The following is a 21288-nucleotide window of genomic DNA, read 5'->3' as shown; positions in this document are numbered from 1 at the left end:
CTTCAGAACACCAAACTCAGTTTCCTTCACTCCCGTGTCCTTTTATTGAGCCCAAACCCAGCTGTGTCTCAGGCCCGAGACCCTGCAAATCTAGAAATGCTGCTTTTGACAGCTAAGAATCCAAGTGTTCAATTTCCTCCTAGGGCCCCCACAGAGGCGTTGATTGTTTTTCCAGGAAGACACAAACAGTTGTGCACACACAGATGTGGTGGGCAGGGAACACATGGCTGTGGATTTGGGCTGTGAAGGAGGAGAAGGGGCCAGCTGTCAGCTGGGGACAACTTGGGGAGAGTGTCTAGGCCCCCCAGAGAGGACTCAAGGAATGTCAGAGGTGGTGGTTGCTGTCCACAGTACCTGGGGGGGTGACACTGGCTCCATGGAGACCCTCTGCTCTGAGCCACTCACTTCACACCCTGAAAGACTGGGACTCAGCACAAGGAAGGAGCTAGCCATGGGACATCTCCAGCAGTGGGGAGGGGAGCCCGAGATCCCAGTCTCACTTTTGCAAGGGATTCCCCAACCTATCCACACAGCTGCAGGGAGAAGAGGCTCAAATGTAACTCAGACCACACCACTTCCCTGTAAAAACTCAGAATAAAATTCCCACAGGCGCCGGCCCCATGACATCCCAGACTCCCTCCATCGCTCCTCTGCTCGGGCCAACACGGTCTCCCTGCTCCCATCCCAAGGACCCTGCCCTTCCCCAGGTCACCCATCTCACCACCTCACAGAGGCCCACCCTGACCAGGTTCCCAGATAAATCATAGGGCACCCAGCTGTGTGTTCATTTCAGTATTTCAGATGAGTAACTAACTTTTAAGTATAAGTATGTCACAAATGCTGCATGAGACATACTAAAAATTGATTTGTCATTCACCTGAAATCCAAATTTACGCAGCACAAATTTACTCAGCAGCCCTGGGTGTTTTAACTTGCTAAATCCAGCCACCTGTGCCTAACTTCCCAATGTCAGACGACCTTGAGTCAAGTCACTCCTTCTCACACCTGCATTTATAATCTTCACAGCCCACGTCGCCATCTGAAATGACGCCTCTGTTAACTCCCTCACCCTCTGTTTCTCGGGTCCGTGAGCCTCATGGCAGCAGGGAGCAAGAGCTGTCTTATTCAGGGCACCCTCCTCAGGGCCTAGTACCGTGCCTGGCACACAATAGGTGCATAGTACGTATTCAGGAGATTTTATCATGTAAGATGGTGAAAAAACACAAACCCTGGAGCCAAACTACATGGACTCAAATCCTGGCTCCCAACACTTCCTGGCTGTGCAAAGTTGCACGATGACTTAACCTCTCTGCGCCTCAGTTTCCTCATCTGTAAAGTGGGTATAATAACAGGACCCACTGTTTAAAGGTGTTGGGGAGTTGTCATGAATTCATATACACAGAGCACTAAGAACAGGGCCCCGCACCAAGAGGACTTTCACTCAGGGCTAGTCTGTGATCACATCAGTAGTAGTGGTTGGGTAGAGGGAGAAGGGGTGAGGGATTCTCCCACTGTCCACAGAGGGGGTGGCGCCCACCAGTGGGCTGGTGTGTCAGCCAGGGCCCTTGCTGGGTCTCGTGCTGCCCTCCCTCTCCTGGAGCCTGTCCACAGAGCTCTGTGCCCAGCTACAACCACAGCACCGGACACCACCTCAGCAGGGAGCGAACAAGCCTGGAGATGAGGCTGGCCTGGAGACACTGCCCTGGGGTTGTGGTGGACACTGCGGTGGGCCATGTGGACCCCATCAGGACAGAGGCCCCCAAAGCCCCCAGGGAGTCCCTCCCCGGGGAACGGCCCTGGGCCTGAGGCTTTACACACTCTCCTGGGACAGCCCATGTCCAGGGACTGGGCACTGCGGGGTGCAAAGGCCCACCCCCCTTGCTGCAGTTCCAGGAGACCTGAAGCAGAGTTCCTCCCGGTGGGGAGTGCGCAGCCTCCTTTTCAGCTGCTTCCAACCACCTGTGCTCAAATCTCCAGCTTCCAGAAACCCAGCCCACAGCAGCGGCTGCTTATGGAGAGTAGGCAGTGGCTCCTCCCTGGGCAGGGGGAAGCGGGGGTGACATTTCCAATTAAAATGATGGCTCTAACTTAAAAACACTGAATCACACAGGAGAAAGCTGACTCCTTTTTCAATTGTTCCAGTTATCGCAGCAGCTCGGTGTGATATGACTCAAACACCATCGAACTCGGTTTATCTTCCCTTTGATCTAATCGGGCAGTCCTCAGGCTCAGAACCCCAGGTGGGGGAGTTTCTAGACAGAATGCGGTAACTCAGTTTGGTTTCTATTGCGTTCCTTTTTAAGGTTACCTTCTATTTTTAGCAATCATTTTCCATTTCCAATGATGATGCAAATTTCCCTTTTTAAATGTCTATTTAAGGTGGGGTGTGTGTTTCTCAAGTAAATCTATTTCTTAAATGGTAAAACAAATAATAATATGAAGGGTACCCAGATATAGCAGAAATTACAAAGTGTATGAATCAATGAAGTCTGGCTTTGCCATTAGGAGGGTTCAAATCCCACTTCTTCCACCTATATAGGCATGACCTTGGATTTAACCTTTCAGATTGCTCACCTGTTGAGTAAGCTGTCTGTCCCCTGCTATTCTGGATGCAAGGACAGAGCAGTGGACATGACAAAGTCCCTGTACTCGTGCTGTTGATATCCCAGGGGGGACAGACAAGGAACAAAAAGCAGCAAAATATCCAATGTATCAGAGGGTGATAAGGATCACTGACAATAATAAGGGTGGGGGGCCTGGAAGGGCAGGGAGCATGACAATCCTGGACAGAGTGGGCATGAAAGAGCTCACAGAGGAGAGGGCATTTCCGTAAAGATGTCAAGGCAGAGAGGGACAAAGTCGCAGGGACGCCTGAGGGAACCAGCCCAGGCAGAGGGAACAGCACACTCAACAGGAATGAGCTCCCTGTGTTCCAGAACAGCGAGGAAGCCGGTGTGACTGCAGTGGCGAGAGTGAGGGTTCCAGGAACTGGCAGGGCCTGGCAGAGTCTAATGAATCACCAAGTGCCCCAGACAACGCTGGGAGATGCCAGAGAGTGCTGGGTCCCATGAGCAAATATGTACATAGTGCAAATGAGCAAATGTACACTGAGCACTGATTAATATGCCAGGTGCTGCTACTTTTATGAATTCTCTCAACCACCCTAGCAGGTGGGTTTCACTGCCTTCACTTTACAGAGGAGGAAACTGAGGCCTGGCCAGGTGAGGTCATTCTCCCAGCATCACAGAGCTGGGAAGCAGCAGAGCCAGGAGGCAAGGTCAGGCACCAAGCTCTAAAAAAACTTGCTCTCGAGGGACCAGGCAGGACGTGCGAGGGGTTCTCAAGATTCGGGGAAGGTCCTGGCCCACGATGACTTCCCACACAGACTTGAACTTCAACCATCGGTGCACCAGGATTCTGATGGGAAGCACTGTCCCCGTCAATGCCCCATCGATGAGGCTACATGAGGGGGGTCGGGGCAGTGCAGAGGAGAAGGTATGGAGAAGGGGTTGCCTCCTGGGCAGTAAACTCCCCACCCTCTTTCCTCCAGCTTTCTGTTCCCGGCATCTCTGAACAAGTTAGGAATCCTGTAGCGAGAGTGGGGGGAGCTCAAGTGGACGCTCAGGATCCAGAGACCCTCAGCGATCAATAGTGAAACTTGCTCACCACACCTCTGAGGCTCCAGCACCAAAGTGAGGGGGGCAGGGGTTATTGGCAAACAGATAATGCGCCTTGAGGACCTCTTCCCCCACGGTGGCTAAAGTGTGGGCTATTCCACCCTTGGATGTCATCACTTCATGGCCAGCCCCAATAATCCACCTCCTCCCGAAAGCCTTCCCTGGTGCCCAGCTGGAATGATGCCCGCGGCTGAGTGTCACTCACGCAGCATCAGCTCAGTGCCGGCCTGGATCTAAGTGCGTCACTCACATGAACTCATTCCTCCTACTCCTACTCACCCCTTCTCACCATCTCCAATCTACCCCCTGCTCCAGGCCCCATCATCTCAGACGGCACAGTGGCCTCTTCCTGGTCTCCCTGCACCTCCACAGTCCCCTCCCCCGCGCAGCAGCCGAAGGGCCCTCTAAACCCACGGCACATCACATCTCTGCTCAGCACCTCCATGAGTGCCCATCTCCCCTGTGCCCTGCCTTGTTCTCATGTTCATTCTGCTCCAAACACTACGGGATGGTGGTTAAATGAAGAGAAAGGATATTTTTTTGTTTTTTTTTGAGAGAGAGAGTGGAAAGGAGGGAGTGAGGTGAGGGGGAAGGAAGGGAGGGAAAGAAGGAAGGGGAAAAAGAGAGGAACATCGATGTTCAAGAGACACATTGATTGGTTGCCTCCTGCACATGCCCCAACCGGGACCAGGGATTGAACCTGCAACCCAGGTATATGCCCTTGACCAGAAATGAACTCGAGACCCTTTAGTGCGTGGGCCAACACCCTAACCACTGGGCAACACCAGCCAGGGCAATAGCATCCAACATTCCTTGAGCATTTACTGTGAGCCAGGAGCTGTTCTGAACACTCTCCTTCCATTAGCTCACTCAATGCTCAATAACATCATGGGCAAGTCTAGTTTCTTACCCATTTCACAAGTGAGGACACTGAGGTACAAACAAGTCCAAACAGGTCGCTGAGTGTAACACAGCTTACAAGCAGCTCAGCAGCCTGGCTGGGAGCGCTGCCCTCCCAACACAACATGAGCCAGTGGCTTCCCCTGAGCTGCAACTCCGAGGGCAGAGCTACACCAGGCTGTGTCATCCCAGACTCTGACCACCAAGACGTGATCCTTTAGACCAGCGGTCGCCGGCCTTTCGGTCCTCACGGAAGAGTTAGTGATAATGACGACAATGACTACGGCAGCGTCAGTGTGGACCCAGAGCTTATTCTACACCAGGGTTTCTCACTCTCGGCACTGCTTACATTTGAGGGGGAATAATGCTGCCATGTGGGCTGTCCTGTGCATTAGAGGGTGTTTGGTGGCATCCCTGGCCTCCACCCACTAGAAGCCAGTAGCCACCTGCCCCCCACCCCCCACCCCAAAGCTGTAACAGTAAGAAATGTCTCTAGACATAGCCAAACATCCCCAGAGGCAAAACACCCATGACTGAGAACCACTGCTCTATGCTACACACTTCACTGCTTTATCTCTTTGAGTCTTTCCATCCACCCAAGGATGTAGGCCTGAGTACCCCTACTTCTCAATCAGGGGAGAAGCCCACTTCCCAAAAGCTGCAGGCTCCGACAGGGGCTGGGGCATGGTACTCACGAATCTTAAGAAAACGTTCCCAAGTTCGTGCTGAGACTGAGGCTCCGGATGTAAACAATACTCCAAGGCAGCCAAGAAATCCTTATGAACTTCCAGGATGTCTTCGATGTTCGAGAACAGGATCTGTGGGGGGAAGCGAGGCCCAAGGACAGTGTCAATCAAGGCACAGAGGGCGAGCTAAGTCAAGCATAAAATAAACACATAACCTCCAGAGCAAGTGAGGGTGTGATGAAGTGGACACTCACACACTGAGTGAGCCAGATGACACTAATAAAAACAATGATAATGATAAAAAATATTGCCAACATTAACTAAACGGGATTAATGCCTAATCCTGTGCTAAGAACTTTATATGCATTTACGGCAGCTAATCCTCACTCTGACTCCATGAGGGAGAAACCATTATTATCCCCAATTTGTAGATGAAGAACGGAGGCTCGGAGAAAGTAATTAACATTGCCAAGGTCACACACACATCCAGTAAGCAGCAGAACTGAGCTGCACACCCAGCGTGCAGAGAATTTATTAGACATTCATCTCAGCCTTCATCATGGCCACAAACGGTATGGCCAACCATATGACTGCTTTTTAAAACAATCAAGGTACTTCAATGCACCATTAAGATGATGTAGCAGAAGAAAATACAATAGGGAAGCATGTTCGACATATGCTCTTTCAACTCTCACAACCAATATATGAGTGCCCATGGCCCCTAATGAGTCTATAACGCTTGAAATGCACATACACTCTCACCCAGCATTTGTATATTTCAGAATGTGACCTTTCAGTCATTTCCAATTAGGAACAATTTTGCCTCCCGAGGAACATTTGCCAATGCCTGGAGACGTTTTTGTTTGTCACACGTTGTGGGGGAAGATGCTACTGGCATCTCATAGGTAATGCTGCTAACCATCCTATAATACACGGGACAGCCCCCTCACAGCAAAGAATCGTCCAGCCCAAAGCGTTAACTGTGCCGAGGATGAGAACTGGGTGGATGGCCGCAGCCTTATTTGCAGTAGCAAAAGACTGGGGAAAAGGCCAAATGTTCATTAATGAGGACTCATCAAATAGTTAAATAAACTGAACTGGTCACAACTGGAAGAATTACCCGCATCATTTGTGGTTAGTTTCCTTTCTCTCATCTGTCAAGATCACCTGGTTGAATCTCTCTGCTTATGTCAAAGACTCATATGCTAGATCTTACTGTTACCCTTGCTTCAAAGAATGGCTGTAAAACTTCAAAATAAATATCTGTCTCCTGAGTTTACACCCAAAAGAACTGAGAACCTGTGTCCACCAAAAGATGTAACACGAATGGTCATAATAGCCAAACCTGGAAATAACTCAAATATCCACCACAGGAGAATGGGTGAGTAAATCGTGGTACATTCATACCATGCTACTACACAGCAATAAAAACAGTGGATCAACAACATGGGTAAATCTCACAGCCATAACAGTGAGCAAAAGGCTCCAGGCATAATGAAAGAGCCCATTTTTATATAAAATTTAAGGACAGGCAGGATCAATTAATGCTAACCAATCAGCAGTTATCCTTGGGGAGGGAGCAATATTGGAATGGGACACAGAGGAGCCCGCATTTAGAATTGCAACCTTTATATATGTGAGTTATACCTCATTAAAAGGTCATTATTTTAAAGAATAGTTTACTGATGTTAAGAGAGAGAGGAAGAGAGAGAGAGAAAGAGAGATTGAAATATCAATGATGAGAGAGAATCACTGATCAGCTGCCTCCTGCACACCCCCTACTGGGGATCAAGCCCACAACCAGGGCATGTGCCCTGACCGAGAACTGAATCAGCAACCTCCTGGTACACAGGACAACGTCCAACCAACTGAGTCACACCAGCCAGGGTAAGAGGTAATTTTTTTTAAAAAATACACTGTAATAAATTGCAATCTGAAATTTTAATAACTTTTAAGTTATAACAGGTTGTAATAAAGAGATGTAATAAACAGTAGGTGCTCAGTAAATACGTGCTGAACGAATGAGTGAACGAGTGAATGAATGAATGAAAAGTTCCGATCCCCGCGCTTCCAGGGACCAGCCATGCAGTGACCCAGAACAGGTCTCTTTCCATCTCTAAGCCTCAGCTTTCTTACCCAAAACACTGAGCTCAGAATTGTCAATGTGCAGGTCACTGTCCAGATTAATCAAGACATGTGGGCAGGCAGGCAGGGAGGTTGGGGGAGTCCTGCTTGACCAAGTCCTTTGTGTGCTATACAGGCTGGCACCCTGACCCCCCTCCCTGCCCTGTCTCCCCTTCTCCCCTGGGACCAGGACCCTGGAGCCCCAAGGACTGAAGGCAGCTTCCCGGGGAGTGAGGTCACACGAGAAAGCCAGGCCCGGGGAGCACTGGGGCCTCCTCCGTGCACACAGAGGGCCTATTGACGTCCTCCCGAAACTCCCCAGAGCCACTGCCAAGACGAAGCCTGGACCCAATTATTCATCTCCCTGCCTGCACATTCAATGCCCAGGGCACGGCAGGGGCTGGAGGTGTCAGGCTCCCAGGGGCGCCTGGGAAGGGATTTTCTGCTGGCTGGAAGCCAGGGGGCTTGGCACAAGGAGGCTGGAAGACAAGATGGTCATGTTGAGCAAGGAGAAAGTCCTGAGCTGGGGAGTGGAAGCCTGAGGCTGAGTCCTCCTGACCCACCGGGCACGGTTTGCTCACAGGACTGAGAGGCCCTGGGGACTGCAGGGAGCCCGCTACAGGAAGACAAAAGCAGCTGCCAGCGAGGTGGAGGCATCCCAGACCCCCGAGCACCCTCTAAGCATCGCTCAGGGAGGAAGCAAGGCACACACAGCAGCTGGGAGAGTCTGCAAAGGGGCCAACCCAAGTGTCCACACCTTGACATTCTCCTCCGTGAGGCCCTTCTCCGCTGAGTCCACCACGTTCTGCCGGATGCGATGCAGAAATGCCTGGAGGAGAGAAGTAGGAAGAGATGAGTGTCCACACCTTGATCTCCCGGGGGGGGGGGGGGGCGGGCCGAAAGGAAGGTCTCACGTTCCAATACCAAGTAGGACCTGGGAAGTACCACGTCCAGGGACATGGGCAGCGAATCAAGAAAAACTACTCTGCCATTCAGTCAACACATGTTTATTGAGCACCTACTACATCAGGCCCTGTGCAGAAACCACCACAGAGCCCTGCCCGGCTTCACCACCATGGGCCCCTCTCAGACTACTATTAATTTTCCCTTTTATTCTTTTTCTAAAAGTTTAATTTCTAAGTAATAACACATTCACATGGCTCAGAAATACAAAAAAATATCTCTCCTACACCACAGGCCCCATCCACCGAGTCCCTACCCAGCACCCCCAGGAACCACCACTACTAGGTCCTAGTATATCCTTCCAGAAGATCTTTATGTAAAAAATACACATACATGCTGGTCAAAGAGTACAAACGTCCAGTTGTAAGATGAACAAGTTCCAGGGATCTAATGTACACCCGGTGATTACAGTTAATGCTGTATTGTATACATGAAAGCTGCACTGTGGTGGTAATCACTTTGCAGTATATACCTGGATTGACCCAACACACTGTACACCTTACAGTTACACGATGTTATATGTCAAATATATCTCAATAAAGCTGGAAAAATAAACACATATGTGTATATATACATGCACATACATATACATGTATGTACATATATTCTTTTTTAAATATATTTTTATTGATTTCAGAGAGGAAGGGAGAGGGGAGAGAGAGACAGAAACATCAATGATGAGAGAGAATCATTGGACAGCTGCCTCCTACACGCCCCCTACCTTCTGAGGATGGAGCCTGCAACCCAGGCATGCGCCCTGACTTGGTCAATGCTCAACCACTGAGCCACACCAGCCGGGCTATACATATATTATTCTTATTCTTTTTCCCTTTTTACATTCCAAAAAAATGGCAGCAAACACAGGATGTGCTGGTCCTGTTTTTTCTACTTAATGCAACTTATTTATCTCTCCCTGTCATCACACGGGAAGCATCGCATTCTCTTTTTACGCTGCCCAGGATCCTACTGTATGGATGGACCACAGGCGTTCTACCACTTTTTTCAGGGGCTCGGAACAGAGAAATCACTTCTCTCCGGGTGCTGTGACAGGCAACAAAGGGAGGAGCAGCGGGGTCTGTGGGGAGCAGGCAGCGCACACCCCTCGAAGGAGTGACCACTTGTCCCCTCCGAGTGTGGCCCGGTGGCAAGGCAGCAGGCCCAACATCACCAGAGGTTCCGGGTTTGGGTTTTTGGGGTGTGGTTGTTGTTTTTTTCCCCAAGAGAAGCCAGAAATTAGGATTTCTTAAAAGTCAAGTCTCCCAATTTTTAAATGTTGGCAAAATAGCCCTGTTTCCGTGAGGAACTGGATAGGGGCTCGAGCATGAAAGTGGGGGGACCAGAGTAGAGGGGTGCAGCCGTGCCGAGAGATGATGGTGGCCTGACTGGTGTGGGTGGGAGAGAAGACATTGGAAGAGCTACTGAGAAAGTCCGGTGGACGGGCCAGGGAACAGAACAAATATGGGACAGAAACGTGGGAATGGGAGACAGCACAGAAGGGAAACCGAGGCCAGTCACGCACAGCAAACCCGGCCTGGTGTGTCTGGACTCTGGGACTTAGCCCCCAGGTACCCCTGCAACAGCCAGGTGGAGACCCTGCAAAAATGACTTCACGGTCCTGTCACGGCCACAGGGCCAGGATGAGCTATGGTGGCCAGCCAGGAGCGCTCCCTGCAGCGGCTGATTAAAACACAGGGACTCCGGGAGCGGGGAGCCGGGTGAGCACACACTGTCCCTGTCAGAGCTCAGCTGCGGGTTAATTAAGCGCATGTCTCATCCAACCACGCTTGTCTGGGGAGATGTCTACGTGGTGGGGAGGTGGAGGGGACAGTCCAGGATGGAGGGAAGCAGGGGAAGGTGGCAGGAAGGAGGCTGGCCCTCCACAGATGGCTTGTCAGATCCGTGCCCATCACCCGGAGAGGCGCCCGTGGCTGTGATGAGGAGCTGGCCACCTGCAGGTCTCCACATGGCGGGTCACAGACAGGAGAGTCAGGGACACAGAGCAAGGCAGCCGTGTCTTTGTCCCACTCACTGCGGGGCCATCTCCGCCCGCCCCCGGGCCTGGGTTGACATCCCCAGCCCAGGCTTCTCCCCGACTTCCAGACGCCTACCCGGATGTCTGCCGACCCGACACCCCCTTCTGGATGGCCAAGGGGCAGCTCGAATTTAACCCACCCAAAGCCTAGTTCCTGACCCTCCCTCCGACCCACACCACCAAGCCCTTCCCAGCCTGGTTAATGGCACCTCTGCTGGTGCTCCAGCCAACCCACCGGCCCATCCCAGTGCTCCCTGATCCTTGACCTCCTTTCTCTGACGCTCCATTTCCATCTGTTAGTAAATGCTATCCACGTCACCCTCCGCACGTATTAACAATCCCACCACTTATCCCCACCTCCGCAGCCACCCCCCTGATCCAAAGCCATCATCTTTCCTGCCTGGACTAATGCAGTCACCTCCTCCCTGTTGCCCCTGCCCCCCACCCCACCAAAAGTCTTCTCCACACACAGACAGCCAGAGGGATCCTTTTAAATATGTAAATCAGATCCTGTCAATCCATGGCTTAAAACTCTCTACACTATACTTTAAAAAGTCTAAATCTTTCCACAGCCCCATAAGGTCCTAGTTAATCTCTCTAAACTCACCTTCCAGCATTCCATCCCCCCACGTCTCAATAATCTTTAGCCATACCTTCCTTCTCTCTTATTTCTTCCACCTGCCAGGCACATTCCTGCCTCAGGACCTTTGCACTTGCTCTTCGTACTTAGCAGGATATTCTCCCCCGGCTCTCCTCTGGGCCAGCTTCTTCTCACTCGTCAAGCCTGAGCTCAAATGTCACCTCCAAGAGGGCCCTCCTGTCTTCATGCACTTATCACCTTCCCGTCTGGCATTAAAAGCGGACTTAACAAATAAAAAGACTCAGGCTAAGCGATCTACACCAGCTCCTAAGGGAGAGGCCAAGACAAGAGGGAGCGTGGCTGGAATGAAACTTTTACCCTGATCCAACAGCAGAGGCCAGGTTTGGAAACCGACGATTTGATTTCAACTGCAGTCCTCCTCCTCCCTGCTGTGTGTGTGACCTCAGGGAAGTGCATTAGCTTCTTTGAGCCTCAGTTTATTTTCCCCAAAGATGGAGAACTTATAATAGTGTCTTACCCTCAAGACTGTGTCAGGAAAAAGTAAGTGGACGCTCCATGAGGGCAGGGACCTGCTCCCTTATTCCCAGCTGTCACCCCAGGGCCTAGCCTAGCGCCTGGCACTGAGAAATCAAAGGAAGGGCTAGAATGAGCCTGGCACAGTGCCTGGCACATGGCAGGAGCCTCAACTGGGGCCACTTGGTAACCCGCTGATTTTTCTCCTTAAAGGATAATGCGTGGAGGGGACAGGGCACAGGAGTTCCTAGAGGATGTTTCCACAGGGCCTGTGATGCTGCTGGGAAATCCAGCCTCCAGCCTCCTCAGACCGGAGGGAGACAAAGCACAGCCAGGGAGAGCAGGAAGCTGGGCGTGCAGTGAGGCTGACCTAGATCGGGGCTTCCTGTCCCGGTTTCTTCACACGAGCAGGGCCACCACTATTGTGCTGGGACAATGAGAGGCTCGGGCCACCCACAGAGGAGCCGCAAACAGGCCAGTGTGATGGGCTCAATGGGCAGCTCGTGACCCGGAAAGAATGGGCAGGCAGGGGCTACGGGCCCAGCCTCGTGCTACCCAGGACACGACTGGCTTTTCCAGGCGGCGCCAATGCCCTTGGTGCAGGCGGGGAATGAAGGGACCCACGGGGGCCACTCCTTGTCCCGGCCCTGACAGCTCTGGCACACTCGGCCAAAAGCAGCTCTCCGCCTGGAAACCTCCCGTAGAGATGAGACCGTTCTCAGGATTTCCCGGGCCGCCTGCGACTCTGCTTCGGCCGTGGAATCTCTGTCCGTGCCGCACCTCTGCCTGGGCCACCGCCCCGCGTCTGCCCAGGTCCTCCTTTCTATGATGATAAGCATGGAGTACATCAAGGACCCAGAAAAAGACAGAGAAAAATTTAACACCCACCCGCAGAGGCATCATGGAGCAAATCTTAGCATGGAGCCAAATTTGCTGTAAACTATTTCCAAAAAGAAATTTATCAACTCTGGGGAGGTGCGGCCGGGGAAGGGGCATAAGGGAGCCCTCAGAGGGACTGGCAATGTTCTTCTTGATCGCAGTGGCGGGTACTCAGGTGAATGCACATGCAAAGCCTCCTCGGCGAGCACCTAGGGTTAGTTCACTTTTCCCAGGTACCATGTGAATCCCCCCTCCCAGTACAAACAGGAAGAAATTCGTCATTACAGAGAGCGGTGGGCCACCTGTGCACCTGCCCTCCCTACAAGGCACCTCTGGCCCTGGAGACGGTGCCTCTGCTCGCTTCCCACGCACCTGTGAATCGGGAGGCAAGAAAGAATGCTCTTTTACATATCGGATGACACACTTGCTTTTTCCATTCATGACATCTTCCACTTTTATCCACATCAATACACACACTTGGCGGTACCTGCCATCCAGACCCCAGCCACACCCCTTACCCGGGGGGTGCCCGCCAGTACCACTTCCAGCCGCCAGCACCCACATCTCTTGGCTTACCCAGAGCCACACAGCCAGAGGGGCAGAGGTGGGCCTCAAAGCCAGGCAGTCTGGCCTGGTGATTAGTCCCCGACACACATTACCAGTGATTGCAAGTTTCTTCGTTCTTCATTTCTGTTTTTCCCCCAAGTCTACAGACAACGCACGGAATACGCACAAAACAGGTAGCAGCTGCCCTAGGAGGTGCCCCCGGGGAGCTGCCATCTGTCTGGAACCTGTGGCTACAGCCTTGGGAGGATAAATCCCTCCCTGGAGATAACAGGAATAGAAAGAAGCCTGGAAGTCACTCTCAGAGACTAACTGGCAACCTGATCGCTGAGGGAGGGCCTAGATGCCCCCAAGGACATCCCCTCTTGGCGAGGGTGACCTCACCAGACATATGGCGAAATCTGAGAGGGCCAGGGGACCAGTTAGCAAAGAGGGGAGGCGGGAGTCAGGGCAGCCCCCCACCATAGTGAGGATAGAGGAAAGGGGGTGCTGAGGACTCCATCCTCCCATCTGGACTGGGTGGCGAGAGGTCCAGGGAAGCAGAGTGTCACTGAATAGCAGGGGTCTGCATCCAAGTAGTAATAATAAACTAGTGGTAACAACAGCACACGATGGCTTTGCACAGCCTGCTCTAAGCAACCCCACACAAGCCAAATACCCACTGACTCCTCCAAAGCCCAGGTGCTCTGCTCCATCCATTCAAGTTGTGGGCATTTATCCACAGGGAAAAGTAAATCTCACACATGGCAACAAGATTTAGCTTCAGTATCTGACGTATAATTCTATCACTTGAAGTTTAGTTAAGTAAACTGTCCATCTTTCTAAAAATATTTTTATTGATTTCAGAGAGAAAGGAAGAGGGAGAGACAGAAACATCAATGGTGAGAGAGAATCCTTGATGGGCTGCCTCCTGCACGCTCCATACTTGGGGATCGAGCCCACACCCTAGGCATGTGCCCTGACCGGGAATCGAATCTGACCTCCTGATTCATAGGTCTATGCTCAACCTCTTAGCCACACTGGCCGGGCAAATTGTCTATCTTGACAGAAGAAAATCATGTTAAAACTGGTTTGCAGAAGTCTATTTAATGATATGAAAAAAGGCTGCTGAGGTATCTCTAACTCTAAAAATAACCCAAGTCACAGAAGAGTACATAAAATGTAATCTGATTTGGGGTTAAATAAATTATCTCTACATAAACATAGAAAAAGCAAGTGTAGAATACCCTAAACTTGTGTGAGACAATGGCCAAGATTACTAGCTGTCCCCTAATATCTGGTCTCTCCTTTTCCTTTAGAAATAGAACCCCAGATTTTATCATAGAGGTGCTATTTCCCAACTTCCCTTGTCGCTAGGTGTGGCCATGTGACTAAGTTTGAGCTAGGAGAAGTAGATGTATTAGGCACAACTACTTGAAAGTATCTTTAGGGATGAGGAGAGAAACAGGAAAGGGGTCTCTTCTGCGGTTCCTCCTTCCCACTGATTAGACAGCAAATGTGATGCCTGGAGGTCAGGCCGCCATCCTGGACCATGAAGTGACCGCCTTGTGTGGACCAGGATGAAGTAGCAATTCAGGAGGAGTTTAGGTCTCTAATGACAGCAGAGCCAACGTGTCTGCCCAGAGCTGCCTATAATTCAGTAAGAAAGAAAAAAAAACGTTCATCTCATTTAAAGCACCGTTCTTTGGGCTCCATCTATAGCCACGAAACCTAAATCTGAGAGTAGAATTATCAGTGATTTCAAGTTTCTTCTTCTTTCATTTCTGTTTTTTCCCGAAGTGCTACAATGAACATGCTAACTGTAAGTCAAAAGTCCTTTTGTAACATAAATGTTTTTCTTTTCTTTTTTTTTTTTTAACAGGAGAGGTCACTAAATGTACTAGGCTCTCTCTTGCCCACCCCAATTATCACTTTCTCAGCATCTTTCCTCAATTATCACCTCCCTCAGTAGGCTAGTCTGCATTCTCTTCCTGGAGGACACGTGTCCCCGGTGTGAAGAGGGCAGTGTCTGCAGGCAGAGAGAAGAGCAGGAGCCAGATGACAAGGTTTTCCTTCTGCGGCGGGGCCTCCAGGCTGCCCACCCCTCCTTCACCGTGTTGACTCTGGAAACCACAAAGCTCCCCCCCCCCCCCAGGAAGGTGCCCATCCTGGCCACCCTCCACGAGCTGGCCTGGCTCTTCCACCACGCGGGGCAGAATAAAAGGCCCCTCCCCATCTACAGCCCCTATGGCCACCCAGGCTGAGATTAAAAACCTCCCCCCTCCATTCTCAGCAGGCACCCCCTGTGGGGCAGGCCTGTGCTGAGAACAGGGACTCACCGGCCCAGAACCTGCGTTCCCCAAAGACCCAAATCTCAGATTTCAGACATCATCTCCAAGGAAGGTTACATATTCAGTCACCGCTGTTGTACGGAGAGGACTGAGCGAAGATCACCTTCCTTTCACAACTTCAAACGTACTCCTTTATGTCACATCCCAGACAGCACATTATGGATTGTACATATTACACAGAATTCAGGTCATTCTCTAGTAACAGCGCAGATATGCTGCACTGTGCTTAACCGATGAACCTCCTCCTGGAGGCACTAACAACAAGCCACAGGGGAGGCCTCCATACTGTCCCAGGAGCACACCACGCAGTCCGGCCTCAGGGCTTCTGCACTTGCTGCTCCCTCTGTCTGGAAGACTCTCTCCAGATACCCACAGGGCCCTTCCCTTATTTCCTTCCCATCTAGAATCAAATGTCACCTCTGAGAGGCCTTCTCCCACTGCCCCATGTAAAGCAGAAGCCCCCCCCCCCCCCACTTCCCCTCACTCTATCTTATCCTTCCTCATCTACCCCTGCAGCACTTGCCTCCACAGATACTTACCTATTCCTTTGCCGGTTCCCCATTTGCCCTCTGCAATGTCAGGCGGCACCCACCCCTGGGCCTAGACCAGAGCCTGGCACAGAACAGGGCTCAGTAAACATGGGCTCAGTGGGTGACTGGTGACCCGCTTGTCTGTCCTTCCTGCAATTCCATGAGCTGTGCTGTGAGGATCCCCTTTTAAGGAAAAGAGGAAGCTGGGCATGAATCACCCACAGGGCCCTGGGGTCAGACCGGCAGTCTTTGTGTCTGGGTAACGGGGGTCTCACCTTTCAAGGTGCTAAAGTGGGAATTAAACACAACACAGCGTGTCAACAGCCTGCTGCCTCTGCGTTTCCCTTCACCCCCATGCTGGGAGTCCCCAGATCCACAGAAGGTGCTCAATGAATGAGCAGGGGAGGGCCGGGCACTTTTCATTCCATGTTGCCCTGAACAAAAGTGGGCCCCTTACCGCTGGCCTCGGCGTAAGAGGCACTGCCCCTCACCGATGAAAACGTTGGAGGCCTTAAAACACATGAGTGCTAGCTCCAAATTCAAAAAGAACGCTGTGCTGTCATAATTAGTACATCGTGGCTTAACTGTCTACCAAGCACAAGCTACATCAGTGCATCAAGTACCAACCAGCTCTATCACAGCTGCAGACACACAGCGCGTGGTCTGAGGGCACTTTTAGCAGGTTTACCATGACGGGAGCCTTGGGCTGGCTCCCTTCCCAGAAGCAAACCCTGAGACAAGGATCTGGGTGAAAGTAGTTGAATTGGGAGAAGACCCGGCAGACACAGGCAGGGAAGGGCAGCCAATATAGGGAATGAGATCAGGCAAGTGGTCAGGGTGGGTGACGGGGCTCAATCCCTTTCAGAACCGGGAGCCAGTGTAGAACACGCTCTTCGGAGTGATTCCCCCAGAGGGTGAGGGAGCTGGGACGTTTATACACCAGTCCTGTTGGTTGTTGATTGAGGGCAGGAGGCGGGTGTGAATTCCCTGGCACTTCCGGTCTGTGCAGAAGCCACCCTGCTGGCCAGACCAAGCCACCAGCAAAGGCCTGCAGGTGCTGGCAGTGGGGTATATAAAGTATCCTCAGGGGGTCCAAACCCTGATGAAGATAAACATGAACCCACCGCGTTTCCTAAGGAAACGTCTGGAATTGGCTCGACCCCACTGATCGACCTCCTACTATGCGCCAGGAACGTTTACATTTACTCTACGTTATTTTTATTAACTGTTACTTGGCTTTTCCATCCTAAAAACAGTACTAGTCTCAGTTCTATCCAAGTCCCCTGGGGGGAGGTAAGGGGGGGAAGGCTTTACAAACTGTAGTGTGCCACCGTAGCCCCATCACCACCACACAAAGCCATTTGCGGCCTCGTCAGCACACCTCTCCACCTCACTCCATCCGCCTGCCAAGCACATGACCTCGGTGAGTCACTGAACTTTTCGGAGTCTATTTCCTCATCCAAAAAAAGAGGCAGTTGTGGAGGTTTAAGGAAGCTGATGCAGGTAAAAACTCTGTTACTACAAAGACTTCCTGTAAGAAGTGGTACAGGGGCTGGGCTGAGGGAAGTAGACTGGACTACACAAGGAAACAGGAAATTGCTTATGAATATATTCTGGGGGGAGAAAGCCATCACCAGGTACTACCCGTGCCAACAAACATTACCCCGGGCCTACTGTGGGCCAAGCATCAAGCTGGGCACTGGAGACACAAGACATGACCTTGGGGTTTATTCATTGCTGCCTTCATCCCTTTAGTCAGCGCTGACTGCACACCCACTATGTGCCCGGCAATGTGCTCAACAACACATCGGTGAATGAATAAGTCCGATCGAATTCCTGCCTCATGGAGCAGTGGCAAGACAGACTTATAAATGGGTTTTTTAATAAAATGGCAGGTAAGGATAAGTGCTATGGAGAAAAATAAAGCAGGATGAGGGAACAGAGAGGGACAGGGCTGGGCAGCTATTTCACCGAGATGTCCGGGAAAAGCCTCTCTGAGGAGATGACATTTGAGCAGTGTTGACCACAGAAGAGAAAATGCCTACCAAGAGGACTCAGGGTGGCTAATTGGGTTCAAATTTAAAAACAGAGCCTAGCAGCCATTGCTGAACAGCGGTCTCACACAAGCCATACTCCAGGGAGAGGCCGCACTCAACTGTCCACCGCCCACACTGAACTGCCTGCCTGACCTGTGCCCCTGCCCTCGGAGCCAACCCTCATATAAAGGAGTTCCTGGAGTCCTATTTCAGCCATTCAGGGATGTGCAGCTTTATCCTCATCAGCATCTTCATCGACCCATCAGAGTGGCTCCATTCCAACCAAATCTGCTGTTTGGACCAATCAAACTGTGAGGGTTTGGAGTCCTCATTTACATGAGGACAGGCCAGTCAGGGACCAGAGGCAGGAACGTCTCTTTGTGTAAGTCGGCCCCCTCTGGCTCAGGAAGCCCACCAAAGACGGTGTTTACCAAGCTGGACCATGACGCTGTCTCGCCAGAGCAAAGCAGAGCTGCCTTCGTGGGCTGCAGCAGAGCAGAGCTCTCTCCGAGACAAGAGTCCAGGCTGCAACACGGGCTGCCCGGCTCCAGAGCCACCTCGCAGCTGTGCTGCCCCACGGCCGTGCTGTATTGTAACTGAGCTGTAACACTACTGAGCTGTCTCTCAGCCCTGCTATGTCACAAAATGTTGGACACAATTTACCCCCTTCATCTGACCCCAAACTGGGGACTACCATGGGCACCAAATAGGCGCCAATGGCCATCAGTTGACAGCAGTCTTTCAGGGACTGAGGTGAGGGAGCAGCTGTGTGGGTGTCTGAGAGAAGGGCATTCTAGGTAGAGGGAAAGTCAATGCAAAGACCCTGAGTCATATTCGTCCTTCCAAGATCATCCTGACTAAATTACCTGCCCCTACTCCTACCCTGTTTTCTTCACAGCACCTGTCACTCTGAACATTATGTATGTCTGTGCATTAGTCTATTGTCCATCTCCCCCTCCAGAATGTCAGTTCACAGAAGGCAATGATGTTTGTTATCTAGGTCACTTATCCCCAAAGCTGAAGGCGAGGCCCAGCACATAGGAGACCCTCACTCAATAAATATGTGTTTAACTGATCAATCAGTTGGCTGGAAAACACTCCCCCTACCCGTCCCCACCCAGTTTCCAAGCCCTAAAAAAAGGTGCCAGTTCTCACCCAGCCCCACCCCATCACCCACCATGGAGGAAGTTGAAGCAAAAACCCAAGTTGCTACAACCTGTTGTAAGCAGGTCTGATGCAATAGTGGGGGGAGGGGAACCACAGAGGGGAAGCCACCACTCTTCCCCACACAGACCCCACTCCAGGGGCGAGGGCCCGGCCTGCCATCTCCCTGAACTCAACAACAACTCACTATTCCTTCAGCAAAGATTCATGCAGTACCCCCTGCGTGCTCTCGAGCTCTCACTCACTCTAACGGGTCTCAAACGGATGGCCCTCAAGCATGTTTAGCTTGACCTGCAGCGGGCTTTGAGAAAATTCAGACCCACATTTGAATGTCAGATGTCCCATTAAAATCCCCAGCAGCTTTTTGAAAAAAGATGACCACTTGTCTCAAATGCCCACAGGCTGCAGAAGGCTGTAGGAGCGTGGCAGCTCTCATCTTTACCCAGAAGAGATGCTCCTCCGTTTTCCACCACCCAACCTGCTACCGCACTCATCTTCCAGCCTGGCCTTATGGGAATTTGTGTGTGAGACCCCCCCCATCCTAGAGACAAGCCTGACAAATGTGAAACCTGCCAATTCTCCTAATAGACTCACCCAGGACAGACATCACTAATGGAGCACAGATCCCTTTCCTGCTGAGTCTTCTCTATGCTGTTCAGAATTTCTCTCCCCCCACTGTTGTCATCTATACCATAATGTGGTTTGAGAGCCTTCCTATGCTAACCCCAACTTCTCCGCACCCCTGAGGGACCCTCAGCTTTTTTTCCTTTAGAATGGTCTCATCAGAATGGGATTATCGCAGGGCCCATAGGAGTGGGGCCCTGGCATTGGAATAAATAATTCTCTGTTGTGGGGGCATCCTATACATGGTAGGATGTTAGCAGCATCCCAGGTCTCTACCCATTACTAGTAGATGCCAGTAGCAGCCTCTAGTTGGGACAACCAGAAATGTCTCCAAATATTGTCCAACGTCCCCTGGGGGAAGAGAGGGATCTCCCCGTTGAAAACGACTGCATTACAGCATAGTTAAGAAAATGGCTCCAGGCCCAAGTATTTTGGGTACAAATCCTGGCTCAGTCTTTTACTGGCTGTGTGACCCTCAGCAGCTTCTGTGTCTCAGTTTCTTTCTCTATGAAATGAGTGCCAATGGGTACATAGTTTCTTTTTGGGGGTGTTGAAGATGTCCTTAAATCAGAACGTGGCAATGGTTGCACAATTTTGTGACTATTCTAAAAACTACTGTGAATTACACACTTTAAGTGGGTACACTGTATAGTATGTGAATTATATCTCAGTAACTGGTTATGCACATACATATAAAGGTAGCTACGTCGTGGGGTTTTGTGAGAATTCGATGTTAGGATAAAGTATGTGCAGGCACAAAATGAATCTTCGCCGTATTATCAGCATCAGCCCAAGCTGATCTGGGGCCTGCATGGGCGGGTGGCTTCGAGGAAAAGCCTAAAGTGACCGAGACCATGGTGGCTGGGAACAGGCTCCACTATGGGTGGTATTTCCCGCCGGAATGTCCCAGACAAAGCCAACCCAGTCATCGGGGCCCCAGGATGCAGGGCGCGGTGGCTGGACGCCCTGGGGTCCCTGTGCCCGTCTGCAGCAGGACAATGGGTGGAATGCGGTCTCCTCTCCATGGGGCTGACACTTGACATCTGAAGACAATGACTTTCAAGAGGTTTTGTTTTTTCCTGGCCCAACTTTTTTTTTTTTCCAATCTCCCCAAACAATTGTTCCTGGAGTTGGTGGGGAAGCAGTCCCCGCTTAGCTTGGGAAGGATTGTGTTTGGAGAGTCAGGAAACAATGCACAAAAGTGAGAGAATGTAAAAATAGTGGCATTCAGGGAACAGGCGAGGGAGGAGGGAGGGGGTCTCAGCGTGGAGGTTTCCTCTGCTTTATTTTTCCCAGCCCCTGCTCAGGCCCCTGGGAGGGAATTCAAGCCTGTGAAGAGGCTGCTGAGAGCAGTGCCGGTCTCCGGAGCACAGACCTTTGCTGCTCAGAAGTAGTTTGGGCTTTTACATTTAGGGAGTGTTGGCTATATTCCCACCGCCTGTCGCACACTGCCACATCCCAGATAACCCCACCCCCTTTTTCCGGAAAAGGAGACCGAGGCTCTCTGTGGATGAGGTCCCAGAATATGCAGCTCAGTGGACAGAACTGGGATCTGACTTGTAGGCCATCAGCGTCTGGACCACTGACCTTCTTGCCACATCCACTATGACCTAGTCTTGTCCAGTAGCCCTCACTTGACATCATCCAAGAACCTACCCTAACTGT

General features: G+C 51.4%; 1 protein-coding gene across 1 annotated transcript in view; it reads right to left on the bottom strand.

Moving 5' to 3' along the window:
• Window positions 1–21288, bottom strand: part of PREX1 (phosphatidylinositol-3,4,5-trisphosphate dependent Rac exchange factor 1) — a 172450-nt gene that overhangs the window by 90769 nt on the left and 60393 nt on the right. Inside the window, exons 2-3 of the mRNA XM_008159188.3 lie at window positions 8145–8216; window positions 5273–5395 (exon numbers count right to left, since the gene is read on the bottom strand). Coding sequence (XP_008157410.2) covers window positions 5273–5395; window positions 8145–8216 — 195 coding nt within the window. The remainder of the gene's footprint in view (window positions 1–5272; window positions 5396–8144; window positions 8217–21288) is intronic.

Source organism: Eptesicus fuscus, chromosome 12, assembly GCF_027574615.1.
Source record: "Eptesicus fuscus isolate TK198812 chromosome 12, DD_ASM_mEF_20220401, whole genome shotgun sequence".
In the NCBI taxonomy this organism is placed as follows: domain Eukaryota; kingdom Metazoa; phylum Chordata; class Mammalia; order Chiroptera; family Vespertilionidae; genus Eptesicus; species Eptesicus fuscus.
Note: the sequence above shows the minus strand (reverse complement) of the source record. Positions and strands in the feature narration are given on the sequence as shown.